Source organism: Podarcis filfolensis (assembly GCF_964270895.1).
Source record: "Podarcis filfolensis genome assembly, chromosome: W".
Classification (NCBI taxonomy): Eukaryota; Metazoa; Chordata; class Lepidosauria; order Squamata; family Lacertidae; genus Podarcis; species Podarcis filfolensis.
The window spans coordinates 23,448,464-23,472,034 of NC_139619.1; the positions used below are offsets into that span (position 1 = coordinate 23,448,464).

At 44.8% G+C, this 23,571-nt stretch overlaps 3 protein-coding genes across 4 annotated transcripts; 1 reads left to right on the forward strand and 2 right to left on the reverse strand.

Moving 5' to 3' along the window:
- Positions 1–2,317: 2,317 nt before the first annotated feature.
- On the reverse strand, positions 2,318–13,951 carry LOC310753687 (U4/U6 small nuclear ribonucleoprotein Prp4-like). Of its 2 annotated transcripts, none has more exons than XM_083595036.1 (14): positions 13,863–13,951; positions 12,380–12,557; positions 10,701–10,887; positions 10,511–10,598; positions 10,242–10,321; positions 9,921–10,014; positions 9,371–9,465; positions 8,848–8,906; positions 7,815–7,938; positions 5,884–5,973; positions 5,165–5,287; positions 3,880–3,987; positions 3,356–3,474; positions 2,318–2,934 (listed from the first exon to the last, which is right to left on the reverse strand). In XM_083595036.1, exons 1-14 carry the CDS (start codon positions 13,884–13,886, stop codon positions 2,741–2,743), a joined length of 1,563 nt encoding a protein of 520 aa, XP_083451162.1. In that variant the 5' UTR covers positions 13,887–13,951; the 3' UTR covers positions 2,318–2,740. The 2 variants fall into 2 exon arrangements, with proteins under 2 accessions (XP_083451162.1, XP_083451163.1); XM_083595037.1 differs by lacking the exon at positions 13,863–13,951 and adding an exon at positions 13,655–13,761.
- Positions 13,952–14,074: 123 nt separating this feature from the next.
- On the forward strand, positions 14,075–15,819 carry LOC310753772 (anaphase-promoting complex subunit CDC26-like). The gene is made up of 2 exons (XM_083595114.1): positions 14,075–14,315; positions 15,388–15,819. Exons 1-2 carry the CDS (start codon positions 14,235–14,237, stop codon positions 15,559–15,561), a joined length of 255 nt encoding a protein of 84 aa, XP_083451240.1. The 5' UTR covers positions 14,075–14,234; the 3' UTR covers positions 15,562–15,819.
- Positions 15,820–20,540: 4,721 nt separating this feature from the next.
- LOC310753771 (barrier-to-autointegration factor-like) lies at positions 20,541–21,241 on the reverse strand. Its single transcript, XM_083595113.1, has one exon. It carries the CDS (start codon positions 21,039–21,041, stop codon positions 20,781–20,783), a length of 261 nt encoding a protein of 86 aa, XP_083451239.1. The 5' UTR covers positions 21,042–21,241; the 3' UTR covers positions 20,541–20,780.
- Between the last annotated feature and the right edge of the window lie 2,330 nt (positions 21,242–23,571).

Here is a 23,571-nt window from a genome sequence, read left to right on the forward strand (position 1 = left end):
GCTTAATGACTTCCAGCTGCTCAGTGATTAGAGCGACTTGTTACCTCTTAACCCTTTAGTACCAACAACTACTGGTGTGTTCAGAGGAGCAAGAAAGGCAGATTCCTCTCTCAAGAGGGATAGGGTGCGGATTCTCCAGCGGACCTGCCACCACCTTGTCCTGCCTGTGGCAGAATTCAGACATGAAAAGGCAGAGGACCTTCTGGAAAGCAGGCGTTAAGAAAAGAGGTTCCTGTCCCCTGCTTTCTTGCAGCCACTAGAGTGCGCAGTGTTTGAATGAAGTATGGCTTGGCAATGTATCAATATTGTCCAAAACTAGTCTGAAGTCCACCTCGTGGTAATGGTTTCATAGTATTTGATGTGGTGATATATCATGAATCACAATGCGTGCATGTGCTATGCAAAAATCACAATGTGGGAAAAACCATGAGTTCGGTCATTGCTCCTCTCCTCATTCCTGTTGCCCCTGTTGCTTTGCCGCCTCAACTCTCCTCTGCCTTCTGCAGCGAATCACAAGAGCAGGTCTGAAGAATGCAGCCTACCTGGGAACTTTCCTCATGAGCTTCTTGTTTTAAGTGCAGGCACCAGGCTGGTAGGTGGTTGAGGGAGACGCAGTCCGAGCCAGCTCCAAGCTTCTTGCTGGGAGTCCCTTTCCCCTTCCTTCCTCTTTCTTTGGGCTGTCTCTGCCTGCCCACAAGACCCTGACACCCGAGCCATACCAGGGTCCTCATAAGAGCAGGAAGCCCTTTCAGCCTTGCCTCCCCAGGACCCCCCCCCCAGTTGCTGCCCGGCCCTGCCATTTGAACTGCTGCTGCCCTCAGCTGGGGCTCTCTTGGAAACTGCTGCTAGTCCCATGGAAAAATAAACTGGGTTATTTACTTCTGAGTTAAAGAAAATGAAAATAAGCCTTGCCCTCGTTTAAGCTTCTTCAACAACAACAACAACAACAACTGTAGTTGTTATTATATTTGTACCCCACTCATCTGAATGAGTTGCCTTAGCCCCTCTGGGTTGCTCCCGAGAAATATAAAAGCATAATCAAACATCAAACATTAAAAGCTTCCCTATACAGGACTGCCTTCAAATGTTTTGACATATGACAGGAGGGCGTTCCCAGGGAGGGTGCCATTACCGAGAAGGCCCTCTGCCTGGTTCCCTGTAACCTCACTTCTTGCAGAGAAGGTTCTCAGAGCCGGATCCTGTGTCCAGGCTAAACGACGGGGGTGGAGATGCTCCTTCAAGTGTACTGGGTTGAGGCCATTTAGGGCTTTACAGGTCAACACCAACACTTTGAATTGTGCTCAGAAACGTACTGGGAGCCAGTGCAGATCCTCTGGAACCCGTGTTATATGGTCGCAGCGGCCGCTCCCAGTCACCAGTGTAGCTGCCACATTCTGGATCCAAGTGGGAGATAACCAGAACATGTACCACTCTGGCAAGACAGTGCACAGGAAGGTAGGGTTGCAGCTGGTGTACCAAATGGAACTAGTAGACAACTGCTCTGGATACAAAATTGACCTGCATCTCCATGGACAGCTGTGCATCTAAAATGACCCTCAGATTGTGCACCTGGTCCTTCAGAGGCACAGTTACCCCATTCAGGACCAGGGAATTTCCCACACCGGCCCTCCTCCGTCCCCCAATACTTCTGTCTTGTTGGGATTCCACCTCAATATATTGACTGCCATCCATCGCCCAATTGTCTCCAGACACCCACACAGGACGTTCACTGCCTTCACTGGTTCTGATTTATATGAGAGGTAGAGCTGGGTATCCTCATACTGATGAACACCCAGCCCCAACCCCCAGATTATCTCTGTCCACGGCTTCATATAAATTATTCTGGGCAACCTTCTGAGCTCCACATGCCGGTGGTAGGTGGGGTGAGGCAAAAATGAGTAGGGCAGCTAATGTAAATGTTACCTCTGTGCAGCAGGCCAGTTTCCATATCCACACACGCCCTTCCATATCCTTCATCTAGGCAAGCAAGAAGTATTATCAGAGTGAAAGAACACATTCCTGCCAGGCAAAAACTCTCAGGGAGGATGTGAAACATGGTTTGTGGAGGGTTGTGGCCAGGGGAGCGTCCTGAGGGCCAGGCAGGGAAGCCTGGAGGGCCACATCTGGCTTAGGGGGCCTGTGGTTTCACCATTCCTGGGCTAATGATCCTTAAGGTCCCTACCAACTTTATGATTCTATGAATGCAGGAGTGATAATAGGAAAGCTGAGCACTGAGGGGTGGGGCAGGGGAGGCACCCCATCACCAGAGGCTGTTTGGCTCGAGAAATAATGTGTCAAAAATGCAACCCACACAGGCTTCACCATTTTCAAGCATCCACTCTGCTTTAATGTTAGGGTGTCATTTTTCAAGAAAAGTCTCTGTCCGAGTGAGAAGAAGCTGTGACCCCACTCCCAAATAACAACCAGAACAACCCACCCTACCAGCTCTGTTAGCACCCTGGGTATTCCTAAAGGTTGGTAGTGCTGGATCAATGCAAGCCCATTCCACAGGGAAGGGAGGGGAGAGTACACAACTAAAGCAAAATGCAATAGGAAAGGCGTTCTCAAACTCAGCTTGGCCTGACCAGAGGGTGTATGCATGTGTTAGGAGGAGGCAGTATCCCAGAAGCGCATCAAACCATGCCCTGATCTGTGGCGGAGGCCCAGGGAGTCACAGCAGGCTGCCTTCCTTGGCTGCGGGAGCTGGGCAGGGCCAATCCGGCAGAAATGCTCCTTCCCCCTACTCTGCCATCCAAAGCTTGAAAGTCCTGTCATAAGAGCATGTGGCGATCAGCTGCCCGTCCAGGGAGATGTCCAAGCCCATGACTTTGCCCTCGTGTCCTGCCAAGGTTTTCAGCGGGGATGAGCCTGGGTGCATCCAGACCTTGGCTGTGTTGTCGTAAGATCCAGTAAGCAGGAAGTTGCCATGATTTGCTGGGTGGCGGAAAGAGAAAAATAACAGGAAGTGGGGAGGAGGACTAAGGAGGCAATATAGAGATTCACCACTTACAGCAGGGGTGAGGAACTACAACTCCCATCGTCCATGACCATTAGCTATGCTGGCTGGGGCTGATGGGAGTTGGGAGTCCAACAACTTCCAGAGTGCTACCAGTTTCCCCAAAACCTTACCCAAAAGCCAACCATAAGCAGGGAACGGGGGATGCAGGAAGAGGGAGGGTGAGTGACAGAGCATACAGGCTATTCTCAAGGGCCAGTGTATTTGGGGAGGGTGGGGAGCGGTATATATCCAAGTCTTGGGAATCTATGTTGCACATGGAAACCACAGACAAGGTACTTTTCAACCCATTATATATCCTCAGTTTCTGGGAAAAGGCCTTAGCAGCTAGAGACTTACGTTCAAACTTCACTCCGGTCACCAGGTTCTGATGGGCAGGGATGGTGTAGATGCACTTTCTCTGGCGGAGATCCCACACTTTACAGGTGTTGTCGCCGCTTCCAGTGGCAATGTGGTACCTATGAGAAGTACAGAAGAGGAGGAATTCAGGTTTGCGTGCAAGGGGGTTGTTCCCAGTTTCAGCCCTATTCATAATCCTACATGATTATGAAAAAGCTTTAATAAAATATATTGGAGGAGGGGGGAAGGCTATGTACCCATCATACATTTAAAGCACACGGCTTCTGCCAAAGAATCCTGGGAACTGTAGTTTACTAAGGGCATAGGGAATTATAAGCTCTGTGAGGGGGAAACTAAAGTTCCCAGGATGATTTGGGGTGGGAAATGTGCTTTGAATGTATAGTGTGCATGCAGACTAAATTAGTTCCATTAATTTCAATTAATCTACTCCGAGCAGAAGTTAGTTGTCTGTGTGTCAATATTAAGACCTGCACCCCAAGAGGGGATGGCAAATTGGTTCTTACCCGTTAGGGGAAAAGTTGATCCCATAGATCTCCTTGAGATGACCCTCCAAAAACATGATACAACGCCCTGTGCGCAAATCCCACACGCGGCCAAATGCATCAAGGCCACTGAAAGGAAGAGAAAAATGTCAATCTCTTTCTCACACAAACCCCTTCCCATGCTTCCACTCTGAATAAGAGGCATCGCTTAAAGCCATCTTCGGATCTTCTTTCCTCTTTAGTTGTCACCTAGGCCGGATGCCTCTTAACATCACTAAACAGGAGCCAAAGGAGCTTCTGTGAACCACAGTTGTTAAATTGGAGCAAAGCCTTTCTGCAATGCAGCTCGGATTGCCTCCCATGTTACTACCACCTCCTGTCTGCAGATCCAAGGTTTTGCAAGCAGGACCCAGATCTGACCTACCTGGCAAATCACATGTAGCAAAGTCTAATTAGCACACTTTGTTTGCATAGATTTAGAATATTTATAATGCACTTAAATCAAAAAGTTATCTAAGAGTACAAAAACTGAACGTGAAACATAGCTAAAATCTACAGAACAATTAAAAAGCAAATATACATAAAAGCCATTGGCATTATAAACATGCATAAAAATAAGTAGAACTTTAAAAACAAAGTAACTAAATTATGCACCTGGGTAGGCTTGTTAAGCCAAAAAAAAAAAAAAGGATTCAGCAGGTGCCTACAACTATATAACTTGCTTAATGTCAATAGGCAGGGAGTTCCAAAGCATAGTTACGTGACAATGAAGGATCGACTCAATTACAAACAAGCTAAAGCAAGAGCTGCCCAGATCAGAATTTGCAGATTAAGAACAATGATGGGGCAAATCTTAATATTGCCCTAAAAAGTTGAAACTTTTATTTTAATGAGTAGTATAAACTCAGGAATACAGTCAAGCTATTAGGAACAAAGGAAGTTTCCTAGAAATGAGTCAGAACATTGATCCATCTAATTCAGTAGTGTCTACACTGACTGGCAGCTGCTCTCCAGGATTATAGATAGGAAGATAACCATTGGGGATTGAAGCTGTGACTTTCTCCACGCAGAGCAGACACTCTTATCAAAGCTATGCCCCCTCCCTCATTAGAATTTCCACCCTGTGACTTTTTAGCTCCAGGAGTGAAGACTTGAGTGGGATCTTCTGAAGGTAGAATCCCAACCAGTTCTCTCTCTTTTCTGGCATTTTAGAACTAGCAAGAATGAGCATCATTACTGACTGGCTGATACTTGCTCAGTGACACCCCCAGGGAGGGTTAGGACTTGCACATGCATGTAGATTTACCCAGTGGCAGAAAGGGAGCCGTCAACATGGAAGGTGATGTCGTAAACTCCTTTGCTGTGCCCCTCCTGGTGCAAGATTTCCTCCTGAGCCTCCAGGTCCCACAGGCGCCAAGAGTGGTCATAGCTGCAGGGGGGGAGGTGGAAAAGAGACAAAGACTCATGTGAATATCTCACAAGGCCCCAACAGGTCCCCGTCCCCCGAAGTTCAAGCAGGTGGCTGGATTGTCTATCCTGATCTCCACTACAAGCTAAGACCATGGAATTAATCTAATCTGCCCCTGGCCGCCACAAACTTAGATGATCAGCCAACTGATACAAGGATATGTGTAGCATTTAGGACACATAATTCAATTCTCTGCTCAGCATTGGGATCTTCAACTGCAGCTTCCTCCCATTCCGACCTCTCACTTTCCAGTCTTGTGTAATGAGTGCTGGGCTGAGTGGAAAGAAGTAACATATCACAAGAGGATGACAACAACTGTTTTTCTATCGAGGGCAGAATTATTTCGAAGGTAACCCATGGTGGTGGCATTGCCAGTGGTGGTGAGACTACTAACAATGGAAGGAGCTCTCTTTTCTTCCTTTTCTTTCTGCTGCTCTCTGCTCTTCCTCTTTCTCCATCACATCATTTCCCTATTTATTCACCTCCTTGCTACCCACAAGAAATTAGACCAGGTGCCATGTGTGGCCCTTTGGGCTGCACCCCCTCCTCTGACTTACCAGGTGGTGCCCAGAAACCTGCCAGAGGGATGCCATGCCACCCGGGCTACTCTCGCTGTGTGTCCCTCGATGTCAGCCACTGGTTCATCACTGAAATAAACACAACATCTCACGGCAAATTCTTGATGGTGCTGACTGTCCCATAAGAGAGACTAAAATAAAGAGGCAGCAATACAGAATAGGAGAAAGGAAGGTGCGATGGGTGGATCCAGCTGGCTGGCTGGAGGACAGAGGGGTGTGTGTGTACAGAAACTAATCTTCTGTGTGAAGGTAAAATTTACAGTAGTTACTCCACCCACCACTGGTAAGTGACCCCCCTGAAGGGTGCCCAAAAGAGAAAAATGTTTCAGTTGTTATTGAAAGATTCACAGACTAGCTTGGCTTTATCCAATGACTTTATTAACAGCTTAGTCATAGTACACTACTGTATAAGATTTGTACACTGCTTGCTGCCTTTCAAGCCTAAAATATGTTGTGATGGGTCTTTGCAAAACTAGTTCACAAGGAAACAAACAATGCTGTCTCTGACTGGCTGCAAAAATACACAGGCAGCTTGGGATGCTTCATGTAGGCTACTCACCATTGTTCCCAGGGCTGCAAAGTACAAATATTAAAGTAATCCAAGGGCGTTCGGAACAGAAGGGAAAACCCTGCCTGCCCAAGCAGAGCAGTTGTGGCTCAGTGGTAGACACACTCTGCAGGCAAAAGAATCCCAGATTCAATCCCTGGTGTCTCCAAGTACGGCTGGGAAATCCTCCCACCTGAAACTGTGGAGAGCCACTGCCTGTTAGAGCAGACAACAGTGGCCTTGAGAGGCAATTAGTCTGGCTTGCTATAAAGCAGCTTCCTATGGGGTTGTATTCAATTCAGTTCATTTCAGAGTAGACCCAGTGAAATTAATGCATGTCCATGCATTTCAATGGGTCTACAACCCTGTGTTCCAAAAGAAAGCGACTGGATAGTGAGCCAGTAACCTCATTGGCAGGAGGAAGTCCTAATACTTCCTCAAGTATAAGAGTTACTAGACCAGCTCCACTTACTGTAGCTGATCTCTTCAGTTTGATTGAGCCCCCTTGTTGCAGGAATGATCCAGTCCTGTACACGCAACCCTTACTTTCTTAAACAAAAGGTGAAGGAACTCAGGGAACTCCAGAAGGAAGCCTAGCCCAGTGGGGTTTGAATTTGACATCAATATAACAAGCCACAGAATGGCCCCAGAACAACATGTTTTAAAGCTCTTCTACTTGTTCCTTTTGCGGCCGTGTCTTTACCTGCCCCATGTTATACAAGATGTCAGGGGTGGGGCAGGTGTGGCTTGGCAAAAATGCCCCCATGGGCCATATCAGGTTCCCTGCCAGGCCCAGTCAGGCCCATGGGCCACAGGTCCCTTACTGTTGCAAAAGAGGGTCTCGAGTTCAACAGGTGGGAAAAAGCTATCACTAAATATGAGTTTGAGCAAAAGATTCCTGCATTGCAGGGGGTTGGATTCAATGACCCTTGTGGTCCCCTCCAACTTGACAATTCTATGATTCTATGACCTCACAGGCACCCAAGCAAACTCGTGTCTCTATAAAGCTTTAGAAACAGTAACACAGAAAAGAAGCCTCATTATAAGGAGAGAGGAGCACTGCTGGATCAGGCACCCAAAAGCACCCACAGCAAAATAACTCTGGGAACTATAGTTCACCCTCACAGGACTATAATTCCCAGCACTTTTAACAAACTCCAGCTCCCAGGATTCTTTGGGGGGAGCCATGTGCTTTAAAAGTATGGTGTGGTCATGCCCCTGCCTCAATCACTTGTGTTAGCTTTTTGTTTGTTGCAGAAGGAGGTTAAACAGGAAGCCATTCTTTAATATTTTTCTCTACCACCCGCAGCAGCCAATAGAATAAGGAAGGGAAGGCAACTGATTTTCCTGGGCCCAGGCGTACCTTTCAAGACTCCAAAGTTTGACAGAGCCATCTGCTGCGCATGAAGCCAGGTTGACATCCTTCTTGTCCAGGAAGATGGTTGCCTTGGGGTGAAAGACAATGGCTCCAACGTTGGTGTTGTGCCCTTGGGAACAGACGAGACAGACAGACAGTTTGAGAGCCAGCCAATTTTAAGCTTGCTTCCTCTGTCTGAGTCTGGGCCTCTTCCTATTGCTCCAAAGAGACTCTTTGACTGGGAATTACTCCAAATTTAGTTTTTGTGCTAAAGCCGGAGTGGGGAACCTTGGCCCTGTAAGCCAAATGTGGCTCTCAAGGCCTTCCACTTTGGTCCTTGGCACTCTCCCCACACTAATTCACTCTTTCCCCTCAGGCCACACACTTCACTGTTCCTGCTTCACGCCCTTGAGTGTCTTCTGCCAGCCTGGATTGCATCCTTGAACTCTGAAAATGACTCTGGCTGGCCTGAATGGAGGATGGCTGCATGCCAATAGTGGGAGGGGCCAAAAGCAAAAGAAGGTGGAGCAACAAATGCAGCTTTCCCCTTTGTATAGTAGGCTACCTGCCTTCACACTCCCATTTCTAGTCTCCTTCCAGGCCTGATCAGAATTCAAGGCCACATTCCACCCAAGTAAAAACACTAAAGGAGGGTGCCAAGCAGGGTTGGTGCAGTTTGAAGAGAGCCCCAAGGGCCAGAGAGGCTGTGAGGGCCACATGTGGCCCACGGGTCTGATGTTCCCATGCTCTGAATTAGTCAGCAGCTAAGCAGTGGACCTATAGGATATGACTCCCAACACTGATTATTAGAGTCCAGGCTGTCTTCCAGAAAGGAATGCCATCTCACCCAAGCCCAAGGTGGACAAACAAACAAAGGAAGAAGTTTGCACAGCACCACTCTCAAAATTCATAGCCTCCCACCCATGTAGCCTTATGCTCCTAATCAGCCATATACTGTAATTGCTCCAGTCATTTGAGGGAAGATAAGAGGAAAGCAGGCTGCTTTGGCAATGGGTGCGGTGGGAGTCAGATACTATACCTCGCAAAGTGTGGATGAGATTACAATCCGGCACTGACCACAGTTTACAGAGGCCACTCCTGGGAGAGGAAAGGCAGAAGGAAAACTGACTGGCATTTTATTTTATCTTAAAATGTTTTCTATCCCTTGTCTTTCTGTTTTACAAACAAAACCAATCAAACAAAAGCAATCAAGGAAGCTAAGAGAGTAAAAAAAACCAAACACATATAAAAACCAAGCAAAATTCAGTTGCAAGATAACAAATCTAAAAACAAAACAGAAGATAGCAAGTCTAAAAACAACCTTCAACAAAATGATAAAATGCACCCACAGAACTATCACATTCTAAAAACTACTCCCACAATAGCCTTCCAGAGCTTGCTAATTGCAGGGCGTTGGACAAGATGACTTTCGGGATCCTTTCCAGCTCTACAATTTTATGATTCTATGACTGCCCCCAACAGCTCAGGCAGCCTCTCCTGTGCACTATAGGAGAACTTAGCAGGATTGGGAGGGACATAATGAAAAGCAGAACAAAGTTTACCAGCAAGCTATAGCCAGGAGCTTGGAGTTGGGGCTGAAGTTGCAATAGGAGATAGGGCGGTCGTCTCCAATTTGGCTGCAGAAATTATTCAAAGACTGAAAGAAAAACAAAAAACAAAAGATAATATTTTGCCACCAGAGGAACTGAAGGGCTCACTAAAATGAGATGGCGCTGAAATGGTAAAGAAAAGAGATGACGTTTCCTGCCCAGGCTGCTCCCCCACCACACCCCCAGTAGTGTTTTCTACTGAGCTGAATTGTTGGACCCATTTAGTGCAATGTTACGTGCTCTGAACTGGCAGCTGAATTCCAAGCAACCAGCAGAAATCTTTCCTTGTCCAGGTGTCTTTGGAGATGGAGATGCCAGGGAGTCAACCTGGGATCATCTACATGCAAAGCATTTGATCTACCATTGAATTATGCTGAGGAGGAGCAGAGGCACAGAAGCCTTCTGCAAGCTCATTTGAACCTCCGCATCTCGGGGGCCTTCTGGGCTGCAGCAGCCCAGAGCCCAGAACTTTTAAGTCATAGCAGAGACGGGTCCCACTTACCCTTAGAGATTTGTGCAGCTCCTGTTTCTGGGAAGTCCGTGTGGCCTCAGGGACCTTCTTGAGCAGCCGGGCTTCCTCCAATCGATTCATTGCCCTGTGAAGGGAACAAAAATTAATGCAACCAGGTCTTGCCCATATTCAACCCTTGCAGAGGCCTACAAGTTGTAATGGTGACAATTCTTCTGCCACGTGCCATCTGTCTTTTGAGGTGGGTTTGAAATCCCCCATTTCTCAACCATCACCGACACTCTAGTTAGGGACAATAGATATACAAGGCCTCATCAATGTTTGCGTTAGCATTTCTCAATCCCAGCCCCTTACCGAGGGAGGGAGTAGTTGGCGATCCACAGTCTGGACGTCTTCAAGGTATTTAGTCCTTCGTGGTACCAGGTTTGCTGATACTAAGAGAAATGAAACATTAAAGGGGTGGGTATCTCTTGTGAGACTTGGGTAGCATAGTGGGCACACATTTATAGCTAAGGGGAAAGGTCGGAGCTCAGTGGGAAAGTGTGAGCTCCCAGGGTTTGTGAAGACTCCCATTTGAAACCCCAGAGCTGCTGTCACTCATAACACACTTTAAAATTTATTACCTCCTCTTTTGATTTCTTGGACTTCTCATCATCTTTTTTGGTCTTCTTCAATGCGTCTTTGCCAACCACAGACAGAATGTTACGTAGCCTGTTGAGAAATAAAGTGAAGATTAACTTGCCTTTGTTTATATGAGTCACATCAATGAACTGGAAAAGGAAGTGAGAGCAAGTCAATTTCATCCTCTCTCACCTCTCCCTCCTTTCTGCAGGGCCCTCTCCAAAAAGTGTGATGGGCTCCCCGAGGGCTCGTAAGCAGGCCTTGACCTCAGAGTCATCTGTGGAAACATTGATTTGCCTGGCACGCTTCCGGCGCTCAAACTCTGCCAGGACCTCTGCCTGGCGCTCGCTGATGTGCTCTTCCAAGTCAAAAACTTCACCTGATCATAGTAGAAAGCCAAAGGTTATAGGAAATGCAACCCCAACAGGACCCTACAAAGCCTCAACACTTGACCCTCACTTCAAAAGTTTGCTTCATTCCAATGAAGCGACATTCAAAGAGCAACAATATGTGGTATATGCTGTGTCACCTCTCTCTGCTCCTTGAGTGTCCAGGTCAAAGCTTATGTTATCAGTGAGGCCTGTGGCTTAAGACTTTGATCTACATCCCTCTTTTCAGCCAAAACTGGCTCCCCAAATGGCTTAAAATCAATTCATACAAAGGCACAATGTAATTAATGTATTGCTGGGGGGGGGGTAAGAGAGCACAATCTCTTATGGCCACTGGCAGTACACATTTTTATATCCAGAGGGAACAAATAGGATCTGCAGATGTGCAGGAGCTAGCCAACAACCATTTGTTCCCCTGAAACGAAACCTAAGCAGAGTGTACCCACATTGATCTGCTGCCACCTGTGACACTCCTTCTCATCTAGTGTTTTGCTTCTTGCTACCCCTATCTAGATTTAAATTATAAAGACCTCAGGGCAGGGATTTGTCTCTTGCTTGCTTTCTCCTGTAAAGAACTACAGTGGTACCTCATGTTGCGAACCGTCCCCCTTACGAATTCTTCGGGTTATGCGCTCCACTAACCCGAAAGTAGATGCCCCTCGTTGTGAACTTTGCCCCGGGATGCGAGCAGAAACCACGCTCCGGCGGTGCGGCAGCAGTGGGAGGTGCCATTAGTGGGAGTGCGCTTCATGTTACGAGCGGTTTCCGGTTACGAACGGACCTCCGGAACGGGTTAGGTTTGTAACTGGAGGTACCACTGTATGTATAACTGATAGCATCCCTGGGATAAAGATAGCCTGGTCACATTTATCCATGGACTGATTACTATAACGCACTGTACTTGGGGCTGTCTTTGAAGATTGCTTGGAAACTACAGTTAAAGCAAATAAATGGGACTGGTCATATGGAACCTATTTTGCCTGTCCTAAAGAGATACACTGGATTAAAGTTCATTGCCAAGCTCAAGCCAAAGTGCAGATTTTGACCTACAAAGCCCCAAATGGGTTGAGGCCAGGCTAGTTGAAAGATTACCTGTTCCCACATGAACCCACCCAAACATTAAGATATATTCTTAAGATATATTCTAGGTCCTACCACCCTTGGAAGTATGGTGGACAATGACACAGGCTTCTTAGTTGTGGCATTCTGTCAGCGCCAAGTGAATGCCTTATTTGCTTGCATGTGGTTTTATGTCAGCATCTCATTTAATCTCATTCTGCTGTGTAATGCTTTAGTGTGATTTGTTTTAAAGGACTTCCTGATTTAATTGTAATTTTAGTATTGAACTGTGAGCTTCTCTGAGAGCATTTGCTGAAAATGGCCTGCTTACAAGCATTCTAAACAAATTATCAGCCCCACTAAGCAGTTCTTCCCTCCATCCTTTTCCTTCCATCTCCCAGTCAGCTCACTACCATCTCTTACCACTGGTGATATTGATGTTGCCAGCCTCAATAGCTGCTTTGACTGCATCCTTGCCCATCAACCCAGACTCCCTTTTGAGGAGACGCTCTCGCTCTTTCTCCTCCAAGCTCCCATAGAAAATCGGGGCTTTCTTGGCTGGAGGAGCGTCCCCTTCATCTGAAGCCTTTGTTTTTGAACCCTGCAAGAAGGAAACTCAGCAGTAGCCTACATGGAGAAGGAAGACAGCAAATTTGGATTTCCCCCCACCTGCTGTCATGGGCTGGCTTGATGCAGAGAACTGGGGAAGAAGGCTCAGAGCCAGGGGGGCAGCGATGCATGGTCAGAGGGAGAAGAGGCAACAGGCTTTAGTGAGCAGGAAGAGACATGGGGCAGAGAGCAGTCCAGACTGAGGCAGAAGAGGAGGCTGGAGAGGAATGGAGCCAAAAGGCTCCCCTCCCCCTATACTCCTGACTCATGACATCTGCCCACATCTGACAGCCCCCACACCATCAAACAGTACATGAGACAATTTTGTTTTGAATCCCAGCATACTGTTAATCATTAAGGCTAAAACCCTAAGCCCACCTCTGTGGGAGTCAGCACTACTGAACTCAATAGGACTTTCTTGTGAGTTGACATTGTTAAGGATTATACTGTTTGGTAATATATTTATTACAGTGACTAAGATAAAATATTCCACAGGAACAGTCATGTTAGTCCATGAGTATCATGGTACAGTGGTACCTCAGGTTACAGACGCTTCAGGTTACAGACTCCGCTAACCCAGAACTAGTACCTTGGGTTAAGAACTTTGCTTCAGGGTGAGAACAGAAATCACACGGCGGCGGCAGGAGGCCCCATTAGCTAAAGTGGTACCTCAGGTTAAGAACAGTTTCAGGTTAAGAACGGACCTCCAGAACAAATTAAGTTCTTAACCCGAGGTACCACTGTACTTTAAAAGCAAAGGAAATCCATGTCTTGCTCTGAGTAGGCCTATATATATATATATATATATATATATATATATATATATTCTGGCATAAACTTTCATGGACTACAAGTCCACTCTAATAGGTGGTTTCGAAACAACAACGTTTGTTAGTCTTTAAGGTGGCAAAGAATGCCTTGTTGTTTTAATGCAGCAGAAATATTAGAACTCTTAAAGCATAACATTTTGCCTTTTGTGGCAGAAGCTGAAGCGTTGAGTTGCACCCAACTCAGCTCAACTGAAAGAGGAGAGCCACTGAAATTAACAGCCGCAAGCGAGTCATATTCATTAATTCAAATGAGTCCAACCTTGAATTGAGCTTTAGTTGGATACAATCCGTTACGCTCTAAAAACTTTTACTACCGACGTGAGGTTACGTTAGTCACTGCAGTAAATAAGTAGACACTGGTGTCTTTCAAACAGATTTTTCATTTTATCATTTCTATGAAAAGATACACGTTTTTTAAACTAAGAAACCACATTCTATCCCAATTTCAAGCCCCCTGCCTTATTCACCGCGGCGATCCGCGACGCAGCCATGGCGCTTTCCCGACCCCTGCTCTCAGACCGGGGCTCTGTAGTGGGGGAATCACACGCAACGGGCTCCCCACAAACACTTCCGGCACAGCGGCTTCCCCCGCCCTTGCGGAGCGCCACAGCCAATGATGCCTTTCCATTCCATCCCGCAGAGTGGGCCGCTCTAGCTTCCCTGGAGCTCCATGGTTATGCGGAGCGAGACCTTCCAGGTTGCTGGCTGGCGACGTGGGGCGTGGTGGGATCGAGTCTCTGGCGTCGGCGTCTGAACTAGAGGTGCAGGTGAAGAAAAGAGCGGGGAGCTGCTGCGCACGCGCGAGAGAGCCGCGGTGTGGGGAAAGGTCTGCTTGGAAGATGCTGCGGCGGAAACCGACGCGGCTTGAATTGAAGCTGGACGACATCGAGGAGTTCGACGGCGCCCGCAAGGAACTCGAGGTGGGTGAGTGGGTGGTTGGCTGCGGGACGGCAAGGCGCTCCTTGCCCACCTTTCTTCGGTGGTGGTGTTGTTTGCGCACTCTGCACATGCTTAGAGATTCTCTTGGCCTTGCTTTCTCTTTTCTTTTTTAAAAACCTGTTTCTCCTCACAAGGGGAGTAGCCATCCTGTTTGTTATTGAGCTGCCCGGCCCGGTCTTCTCTCTCCCACTCAGGAGGGTACCGAGTATAGTAAACAGGCGGTGAGGTAGAGCCACCCGCTGGAGTTGGGCGCAGTCCCCCCCCCCACTGTTCTTACTTGGGTGGAACATGCACAAACAAGCTTATAAAATTATGCACAGCACGGAGAAAGAACACTGGCTCCTCAGGGCTGCCATTTGCTTGTTTTAATAAAAGGTTGTTGGCTGGGGAAAGGTCGCAGCTCAGTGTCAAAGGGTTTTCTTTGCATTGAGAAGGTCCCAGGTTCAATTGTGAGTATCCCCAAGTAAGTCTGGAAGAGGCTTCCTGCCTGAAACCGCGGAGAAGTGCTGCCAAACAGGGTGGACAATACTGAGCTAAGTGGATCCAATGGTCTGACTCTGTAAAAGGCAGCTTCCTGTGTTTTGTTTGATCACCATAAGCTCAGCTGTAAAGCATTTCCTTTGCATGCAGAAGCTCCCAAGTTCAGTCTCCCAGGTAGGGCTGGGAGACTCCCTGCCTGAAATCCTGCAATATTGTTGTTAGTTAGAGTAGACAATACTGAACAAGATGAAACAATGGTCCAATTTGGTATAAAATGGCTACTTGTATTCCTGTGCAAGAAGGTGTGTTTGTGCGTACACAGTAGCAGATCTAAATGCCAAATTATGCTTGAGGTTGCCTCCATGTTAGCCCCCTGCACTCACGAGTAAAGGTGTTTGGCCCCTTTCTGTGGCAGAACCTTTTGACAGCTTGCAATGTCTTAAACCTGAAAGCAAAAAATCGGATTCATTACAGCTATATTTGAAAAAGAAAACATGTCATGGGCGGAGGAGGCACATATGTGATTGTCCTGGAGAAGTTTTCTTTAATTATGCTTCCCATTTGTTTCCACAGAGTCGTAGGAAGCGCGAGGAGGTGGACATGGTGGGAGCCAGCAATGCTGAGTGTGCGCTGGGACTCAGCACTGATCATAAGAGCCGGGAGCAGATGATACATGACCGGATTGGCTACAAACCCCAGCCCAAACCAAGCAACCGTTCATCTCAGTTTGGGAACTTTGAGTTCTAGAGCCCAAAGGGTGGACAGTGGCAGTGCCTGGTACCTGTGAGCTTTGGAAGAAAGCAGGAATTTGTTTCAAGAGCCCAACAAACTCTGTTTAGAAATAGCAGAAGAGACTGAGCTTCTCTCCTCTAGGTTTTAAATGGAGTTCCTCCTCCAAGCAGAGCAAGTCTTGCTTTCCCTACAAAGATGGGATCTTCCTTACTTGATGGTTTCTTTTGTGCAACCTTGCTAGGCTGCCGTGCTTAATAAAATATTTGTTTTTAACTTTGCATGCTTCATTGTATAAACATAGATGGACATTTTTACTTGTGAAAGAGACCTTGAGCCTTGCTGACGGGTGCAGCAACAGAAGTGAAATTGAGCATTTTTTATTTTTTACTTTGAGGTGGTTGTAGAGTGGGTTTATTTACAACTGAGAGGCCCTAGATTATTAGTGGAAGAGCAGAGACTGGATATGCAGAAGGTCCCAGGCTGAACTGCTGACATCGCCAGTTAAAAATGCTTCTGAGTTGCCAGCCTGGGAAATGACCATTTGCTGCATGTATCCCTGGAGTAGACAAGGAGTGCGGAAGCTGTGGCCCTCCAGACAGTGCTGAATCATAGCTCTCATCCTCCCTGACCACTGAAATAGGGTGACTGAGGTTGATAGGAATTAGGAGTTCACCATTGTCTGGTGGACAGTGGCAGAATTTCGCCTACTTTAGAGTGGACTGTACTGAGTTAAGTGGACGAAAAGTCTGACTTCGAAGCAAAATGGATTTGGGGGGCAACCACACTATATTCCTCATCTTTCTCACACGAAGATGGAGTTGACCACGGTTATGATCAATATGGTTTTATTTTCGGGGTGAAACAAGGTACCAAGATCTACTTGTTACAGAGATGCTCCAAAGGTGCAGGAGATGTTACTTAGTGTTTGAGGATTCCCCCTCCCCTTTTGTCTTGGGAAGAAGGCATTCTGTCTAAAGCTGCTGCATACTGACAAATTAATCTTCCTGCAAAACAGTATGCCACAAGAGGCTGCCTTATAAGTCCATGGGTTGCAATAAAACATCTGCTCCTGCCTTTTGTGCTTGAATTCTTTGTGATCCATTCATAAGCAATGGGCTGTAGCCAATGCTAGTCCTACTCAGAGTAGATACACTGAAATTAATGAACGAGACTAACTTGGGTCCATTAGTTTATTTGGGTTTACTGATTAGAACAAGCGTTAGCTGGTAATGGTTTTCTGCAAAGAATTCTGGGAGCTGCCATTTGTTAAGGGTGCTGAGAGGAGTTGTTTTAGTTAACACAGCTGATTTTTGGTTCTTGCCAATAAACTGAGTAGCATAAAAATTATAGCGGGGATCAAATACTGGAGAGAAATCACAAAAATATTATCAAAGGCTTTCTCTGCGTCCACAAATATCAAAACAGGTTTAGTATTTATGTTCACATCCAACTTTTCCAAGATGTCAATTACATTCCTCAAGTTATCAGATATATGTCTTCCCGGTAGAAAGCCCGCTTGGTCCTTATTTATCTCTTCAATCAATACTCTTTTCAGTCTCTTGGCCAAAATATCAGCAAAAATTTTGTAATCCACATTTAATAAGGATATGGGACGGTAGTTTTTAAGTTGAGTCTTTTCAGTCTTTGTTTTTGGTATAAGTGTAATGTAGGCCTCTTTCCACGATTCTGGTGCCCTTTTCCCTTCCAAAATCTCATTGCAGACTTCCTTCAGAGGTTGAATTAACCAGTCCTTCAAAGATCTATAGTATCTGGAAGTCAACCCATCCGGTCCCGGAGATTTGCCCAATTGCATATTTAAAATGGCACCTTCTATCTCCTGGTCTGTTATTTTACAGTTCAACAGTATTTTACTTTCCTGTGAAATTTTTTGTAATCCATTTATTTTCAAAAATCCATCAATGTCCCTTTCATTCTGTGGCCCTTGTGCATATAGTTGCTTGAAGTACTTCTGGAAACAGTTTCTAATCTCATTTGGATTGTTTATGTCTTTTCCTTCTACTTCCAGGTTTGTAATTGTGTTTAATTTTTGTCTTTTTTTCAGTTGCCAAGCCAGTAATTTCCCACATTTGTCCGCCGATTCAAATGTCTTCTGTCTCATTTGTTTAAATTTCCATTCTATTTCCTGATTCATCAATTCCATATATTGTGTTTGATAGATCTTTATTTCTCTCAGAATCTCTTGTGACTTCGGCTTGGCTCTCAATTTTTTCTCACCTTCTTTAATTTTCTCCAAAATTTTATCTTTTTTCTCATTTTGCCTTCTCTTTTTTAATGCATTCTGTTGTATCAGAAACCCTCTCATCACAGCTTTACTTGCATCCCAGATTACTCTTTTTTCCACATTTGTTGGCAAATTTAATTCAAAATAGTCTCTTAAAGTCTTTTGGGCCTTGTTGTATACTTCTTCATCTCTAAATAAGGTGTCATTCATCCTCCATCTGAAAGTGCTGGTTGTTGTTTGCTTCATCTCCATTTTTACAGCATTATGGTCAGAGCAAGTTTTAGGGCAGATCTCCACTTTGACAGCCTTTGACAACATTTCTTGGAGTTTTATGAAAAAGAACTTACAGGGTATGGGGGTAGGCCAAGGCTTTGAAAATGGTATAAGTGCAATATACTCTGAACAAAAGGCTAAACTAATTGTAAATAATGTGGTTACGGAACAATTTAAGATAGAAAAAGGGACACGACAAGGGTGCCCAATTTCCCCTTTACTTTTTATATCGGTCCTGGAGGTTTTGCTGAATATGATTAGAAGGGACCGGTTGGTTAAAGGCATACAGGTCGGAGCCAAACAGTATAAATTGAGAGCATTTGCAGATGACCTAGTTTTGACGTTACAGGAGCCAGAATCTAGTACCAAAAGAGTTTTAGAATTAATTCAAGAATTTGGTCAGGTGGCAGGATTTAAACTGAACAAGTACAAAACTAAGGTTTTAGAGAAAAACTTAACATTGTTTGAAAAAGAGAAATTTCAGAATGAAACAGGTTTGACTGTGGTGAAGAAAGTGAAATATCTGGGGATTAATATGACAGCTAAAAATGGGAATTTATTTAAAAATAACTATGAGAAATGCTGGTTAGAAGTGAAAAAAGATCTTGAAATATGGTCAAATTTGAAGCTTTCCTTGATGGGTCGAATTGCAGCTATAAAGATGAATGTATTGCCTAAAATGTTGTTTTTGTTTCAAACATTGCAAATTGTGGACAAGATGGATTGTTTTAAGAAGTGGCAGAAAGACATTTCTAAATTTGTCTGGCAGGGCAAGAAGCCCAGGATAAAATATAAGATTTTAACTGATGTAAAAGAAAGGGGTGGTTTTGCCCTGCCAGACTTTAAACTTTACTATGAATCAGCAGCATTCTGCTGGTTGAAAGACTGGCTGCTTCTTGAAAACACAGACATTTTGGACTTAGAAGGTTTTAACAACGTTTTTGGATGGCATGCATATTTGTGGTATGACAAGGTTAAAGCACATAAAGCATTTAAAAATCATATTGTTAGGAGATCTTTGTTTAATGTTTGGATCAGATACAAGGATTTATTGGAAAATAAGACCCCAAGGTGGTTGTCACCAATGGAAGCGAAAGCCCAGAAAAAGCTCAATATGGAGGCCAAATGGCCGAAATATTGGGAAATTTTGGAACAAGAAGGAGACAGACTGAAATTGCAGAGCTTTGAGAAATTAAAAAACAAAGTGTGAGCTTGGCTTCATTATTTTCAGATAATGGACAAGATAATTTGGACAAGAAAATTGGCTTCCAGGTGGAAAAATCTAAACTAGAAACAGAAGTGCTAGAACCTAAAACTAAGATCATGTCAAAAATGTATAACTTGCTGCTGAAATGGAATACACAGGATGAAACGGTTAAGTCAGCTATGATTAAATGGGCACAAGATGTTGGACATAACATTATGTTTGCTGACTGGGAACAGTTATGGACCACCGGTATGAAATTTACGGCATGTAATGCCCTAAGAGAGAATATTATGAAAATGATATACAGGTGGTACATGACACCAGTCAAGCTTGCAAAAATATATCATTTGCCTGATAATAAATGTTGGAAATGTAAGGAGGTTGAAGGTACATTCTTTCACCTTTGGTGGACGTGCCCAAAGATTAAGGCTTTCTGGGAAATGATTTATAATGAAATGAAAAAGGTATTTAAGTATACCTTCTTGAAGAAACCAGAGGCTTTTCTCTTGGGCATAGTCGGCCATTTGGTGTCAAAGAAGGACAGAACTTTTTTTATGTATGCTACAACGGCAGCAAGAATACTTATAGCAAAGCACTGGAAGACTCAAGATCTACCCACTCTGGAAGAATGGCAGATGAAGTTGATTGACTGTATGGGACTGGCAGAAATGACCGGCAGAATCCGCGACCAGGGAGAAGAGTCGGCAGAAGAAGACTGGAAGAAATTTAAGGACTATTTACAGAAATATTGCAAAATTAATGAACTTTGAAAGATGCTGGATTGAATTTATGTGGTCTCTAGCTGTTATGATAAAAAGAACTGGGATTAATATTGTTTAAGTTATAAAATTTAAAAAGTTGATTGGAAAATAAGGTGTTAGTTAAAAGGAATGTTAAGAGATTAGGATTTGCTGGATAATCAATTTGAACTAGAAAACAAGAAGGGGAGGTATGAGGAAGTCAGAGAAACATGTTATTGAAAATTGATATTGAAATTGATTTGTTTTTAATATTTTTCTTTTTCTTTTTTGTTTGTATAAAATTGAAAAATTGAATAAATATTTATATATAAAAAAGAAATCACAAAAATAATAATCCTAATAACATCTTTTGTCTTCAGAATTGACGGGTAAATCTCAGTCTAATTGGAGCTCAAACAAAGGTAGTAGGGGAACTTCCATTATTGTTAGCAGGCAGGTCTGGTTCTGGAGTTGGGTGGCCTAACAGTGAGGGGGGGGGTGCTATTAAAGCCATGTAAAAAACAACGACCTACTTGATGTTTAGAACATTTGATGTTTCTAAGTCCTCTCCCTGGAGGAAAAAAGATTCAGTTACATTAAAAGGCAGCCATGGCTTCCCCCCACCCCACCCCAGTGTTGGGAGCAATAGCCCTCAGCAGCTTGTGTAGATGTTGGAAGGTTTATAAGAAGTAGGTGCTGAGAGAGATGGGGAGGAACAATCTCTATTCAACTACAAAAGCCCTCACAGCATCCACCAGGCTTTGGCCAACAATCACAAGAAAGCATCACACCATTCCTTCAGGCAGCCATAACAGTCTCTGGATTGCTTGGCGTTGGCACCACATGTGTCCTTCAGCCACTCGCGGAAGAAGTCATTCAGCACTAAGAACTGTCCCAGAACCACGTACGCCTTGTCAAAGCCTTTGTCTTCCAGCTTCCTGCCAAGTACATCTCCAATGCCAGCTAAAGTACCAAGAGACTTGTCCCCCATGGGCTCAGCCATGAAGTCCTGATGCTTCTGACTGGTGGTCATGTTGCCTGCAGCTCTGCCTGCTCTCTCGCCTCAACCACTGCTCCCACCAAAGGGTGCTGAGAGTTGTTAGAAGACCCACTAGTCTCTTCACAGAGCTACAATTCCCAGAGTTCCCTGTGAAGAGGGATTAATAAACTGCTCTGGGAGCAGAAAAGGGGTTCTCATCCCTCTTAGCAAATCAGTTCCCAGGATTCTTTGAGGGGAGCCATGACTATTTAAAACAATAGTGTTTTAAATGTGTTTTGTGAATGTGGCCAGTATACAGGTGAAACTCTGAAAACTAGAATATCGTGGAAAAGTTCATTTATTTCAGGAATTCAGCTTAAAAGGTGAGAGCTGTACCATAAAGAAGGCTGACCGCCAAAGAATGGATGCTTTTGAATTCTGGTGCTGGAGGAGACTCTTGAGAGTCCCATGGACTGCAAGAAGATCAAACCTCTCCATTCTTAAGGAAATCAGCCCTGAGTGCTCACTGGAAGGACAGATCCTGAAGCTGAGGCTCCAATACTTTGGCCACCTCATGAGAAGAGAAGACTCCCTGGAAAAGACCCTGATGTTGGGAAAGATGGAGGGCACAAGGAGAAGGGGACAACAGAGGACGAGATGGTTGGACAGTGTTGTCGAAGCTACCAGCATGAGTTTGACCAAACTGCGGGAGGCAGTGGAAGACAGGAATGCCTGGCGTGCTCTGGTCCAGGGGGTCACGAAGAGCTGGACACGACTAAACGACTAAACAACAACAATATATGAGATAGACTCATGACATGCAAAGCGAGATATGTCAAGCCTTTATTAGTTATCATTGTGATGATTAGAATATTAAATGAAATCAGCAAAATAAGGACTGCAAATAGAGCAAATCTCTTTTCTGATAAGAACAGCTTTTGCATCTCATTTGGAAACCAAGGACCCAGAGTCTGGAGGAAGAACGGGGAGGCACACAATGCCAGATGCTTGAAGTCCAGTGTGAAGTTTCCACAGTCTGTGTTGATTTGGGGAGCCATGCCATCAGCTGGTGTTGGTCCACTGTGCTTCATTAAGTCCAGGGTCAACGCAGCCGTCTACCAGGAGATTTTGGAGCACTTCATTCTTCCTTCCGCAGACGAGCTTCATGGGGATGCTGACTTATTTTCCAACCGGACTTGGCACCTGCCCACACTGCCAAAAATACCAAAACCTGGTTCAATGCTCATGGGATTACTGTGCTTGATTGGCCAGCAAATTCGCCTGACCTGAACCCCATAGAGAATCTATGGGGCACTGCCAAGAGACAGATGAGAGACATGAGACCGAGCAATGCAGAAGAGCTGAAGGCTGCTATTGAAGCATCCTGGTCTTCCATAACACCTCAGCAGTGCCACAGGCTGATAGCATCCATGCCATGCCGCATTGAGGCAGTAATTGATGCAAAAGGGGCCCAAACCAAGTACTAAGTACATATGCATGCTTCTTTTTTTTTTAATAAATTTTTATTGGTTTTCCAACATGAATTGAGACACTTCACAACTAACAATACATAGACAAACAAACATATAAACACGTATAATTTCATAACCTTTTTTTCTTAAGCCTTATTTCAACGACTTCCCCATACCTCCCTTTCCTGCATCCCTATTTTAAACTTTTTCAGCAACCCCTAATTTCAATTACTTATGATTCAATTTCTTTGATCCTTTTTCTCTTACCCAATCATTTATCGCTGCAGTTCTGTTTTACATTACCCATGACATTTTAGCACTCATTAATTTTACAACAGTTCTTAAGATAAACTTTAAATTTCTTCCAATCTTCTTCCACCGTCTCTTTTCCTTGGTCACGGATTCTGCCAGTCATCTCGGCCAGTCCCATATAGTCTATCACCTTCGTCTGCCACTCTTCCAGCGTGGGTAGTTCTTGTGTCTTCCAATACTTTGCTAAAAGAACTCTTGCTGCTGTTGTAGCATACATAAAGAACGTCCTATCTTTCCTTGACACCAATTGGCCTACCATGCCCAGGAGAAAAGCCTCTGGTTTCTTATGAAAGGTACACTTAAGGACCTTCTTAATTTCATTATAGATCATTTCCCAGAAGGCCTTGATCCTTGGGCACGTCCACCAAAGGTGGTAGAAAGTACCTTCAGTTTCATTACATTTCCAGCATTTATTATTGGGCGTATGATAGATTTTTGCAAGCTTGACTGGGGTCATGTACCACCTATAAATCATTTTCATAATGTTCTCTCTTAAGGCATTACATGCCGTAAACTTTATACTGGTGGTCCATAACTGTTCCCAGTCAGCAAACATGATGTCATGACCAATGTCTTGTGCCCATTTAATCATAGCTGATTTAACCGTCTCATCCTGTGTATTCCATTTCAACAGCAAGTTATACATTCTTGACAAATTCTTAGTATTGGGTTCCAACAATTCTGTTTCTAATTTTGATCTCTCCACCTGAAAGCCAATTTTTCTGTCCTGTTTGAATACTTCATTTATCTGATAATAATGAAGCCAGTCTCTTACTTTAGACTTCAATTTCTCATAGCTC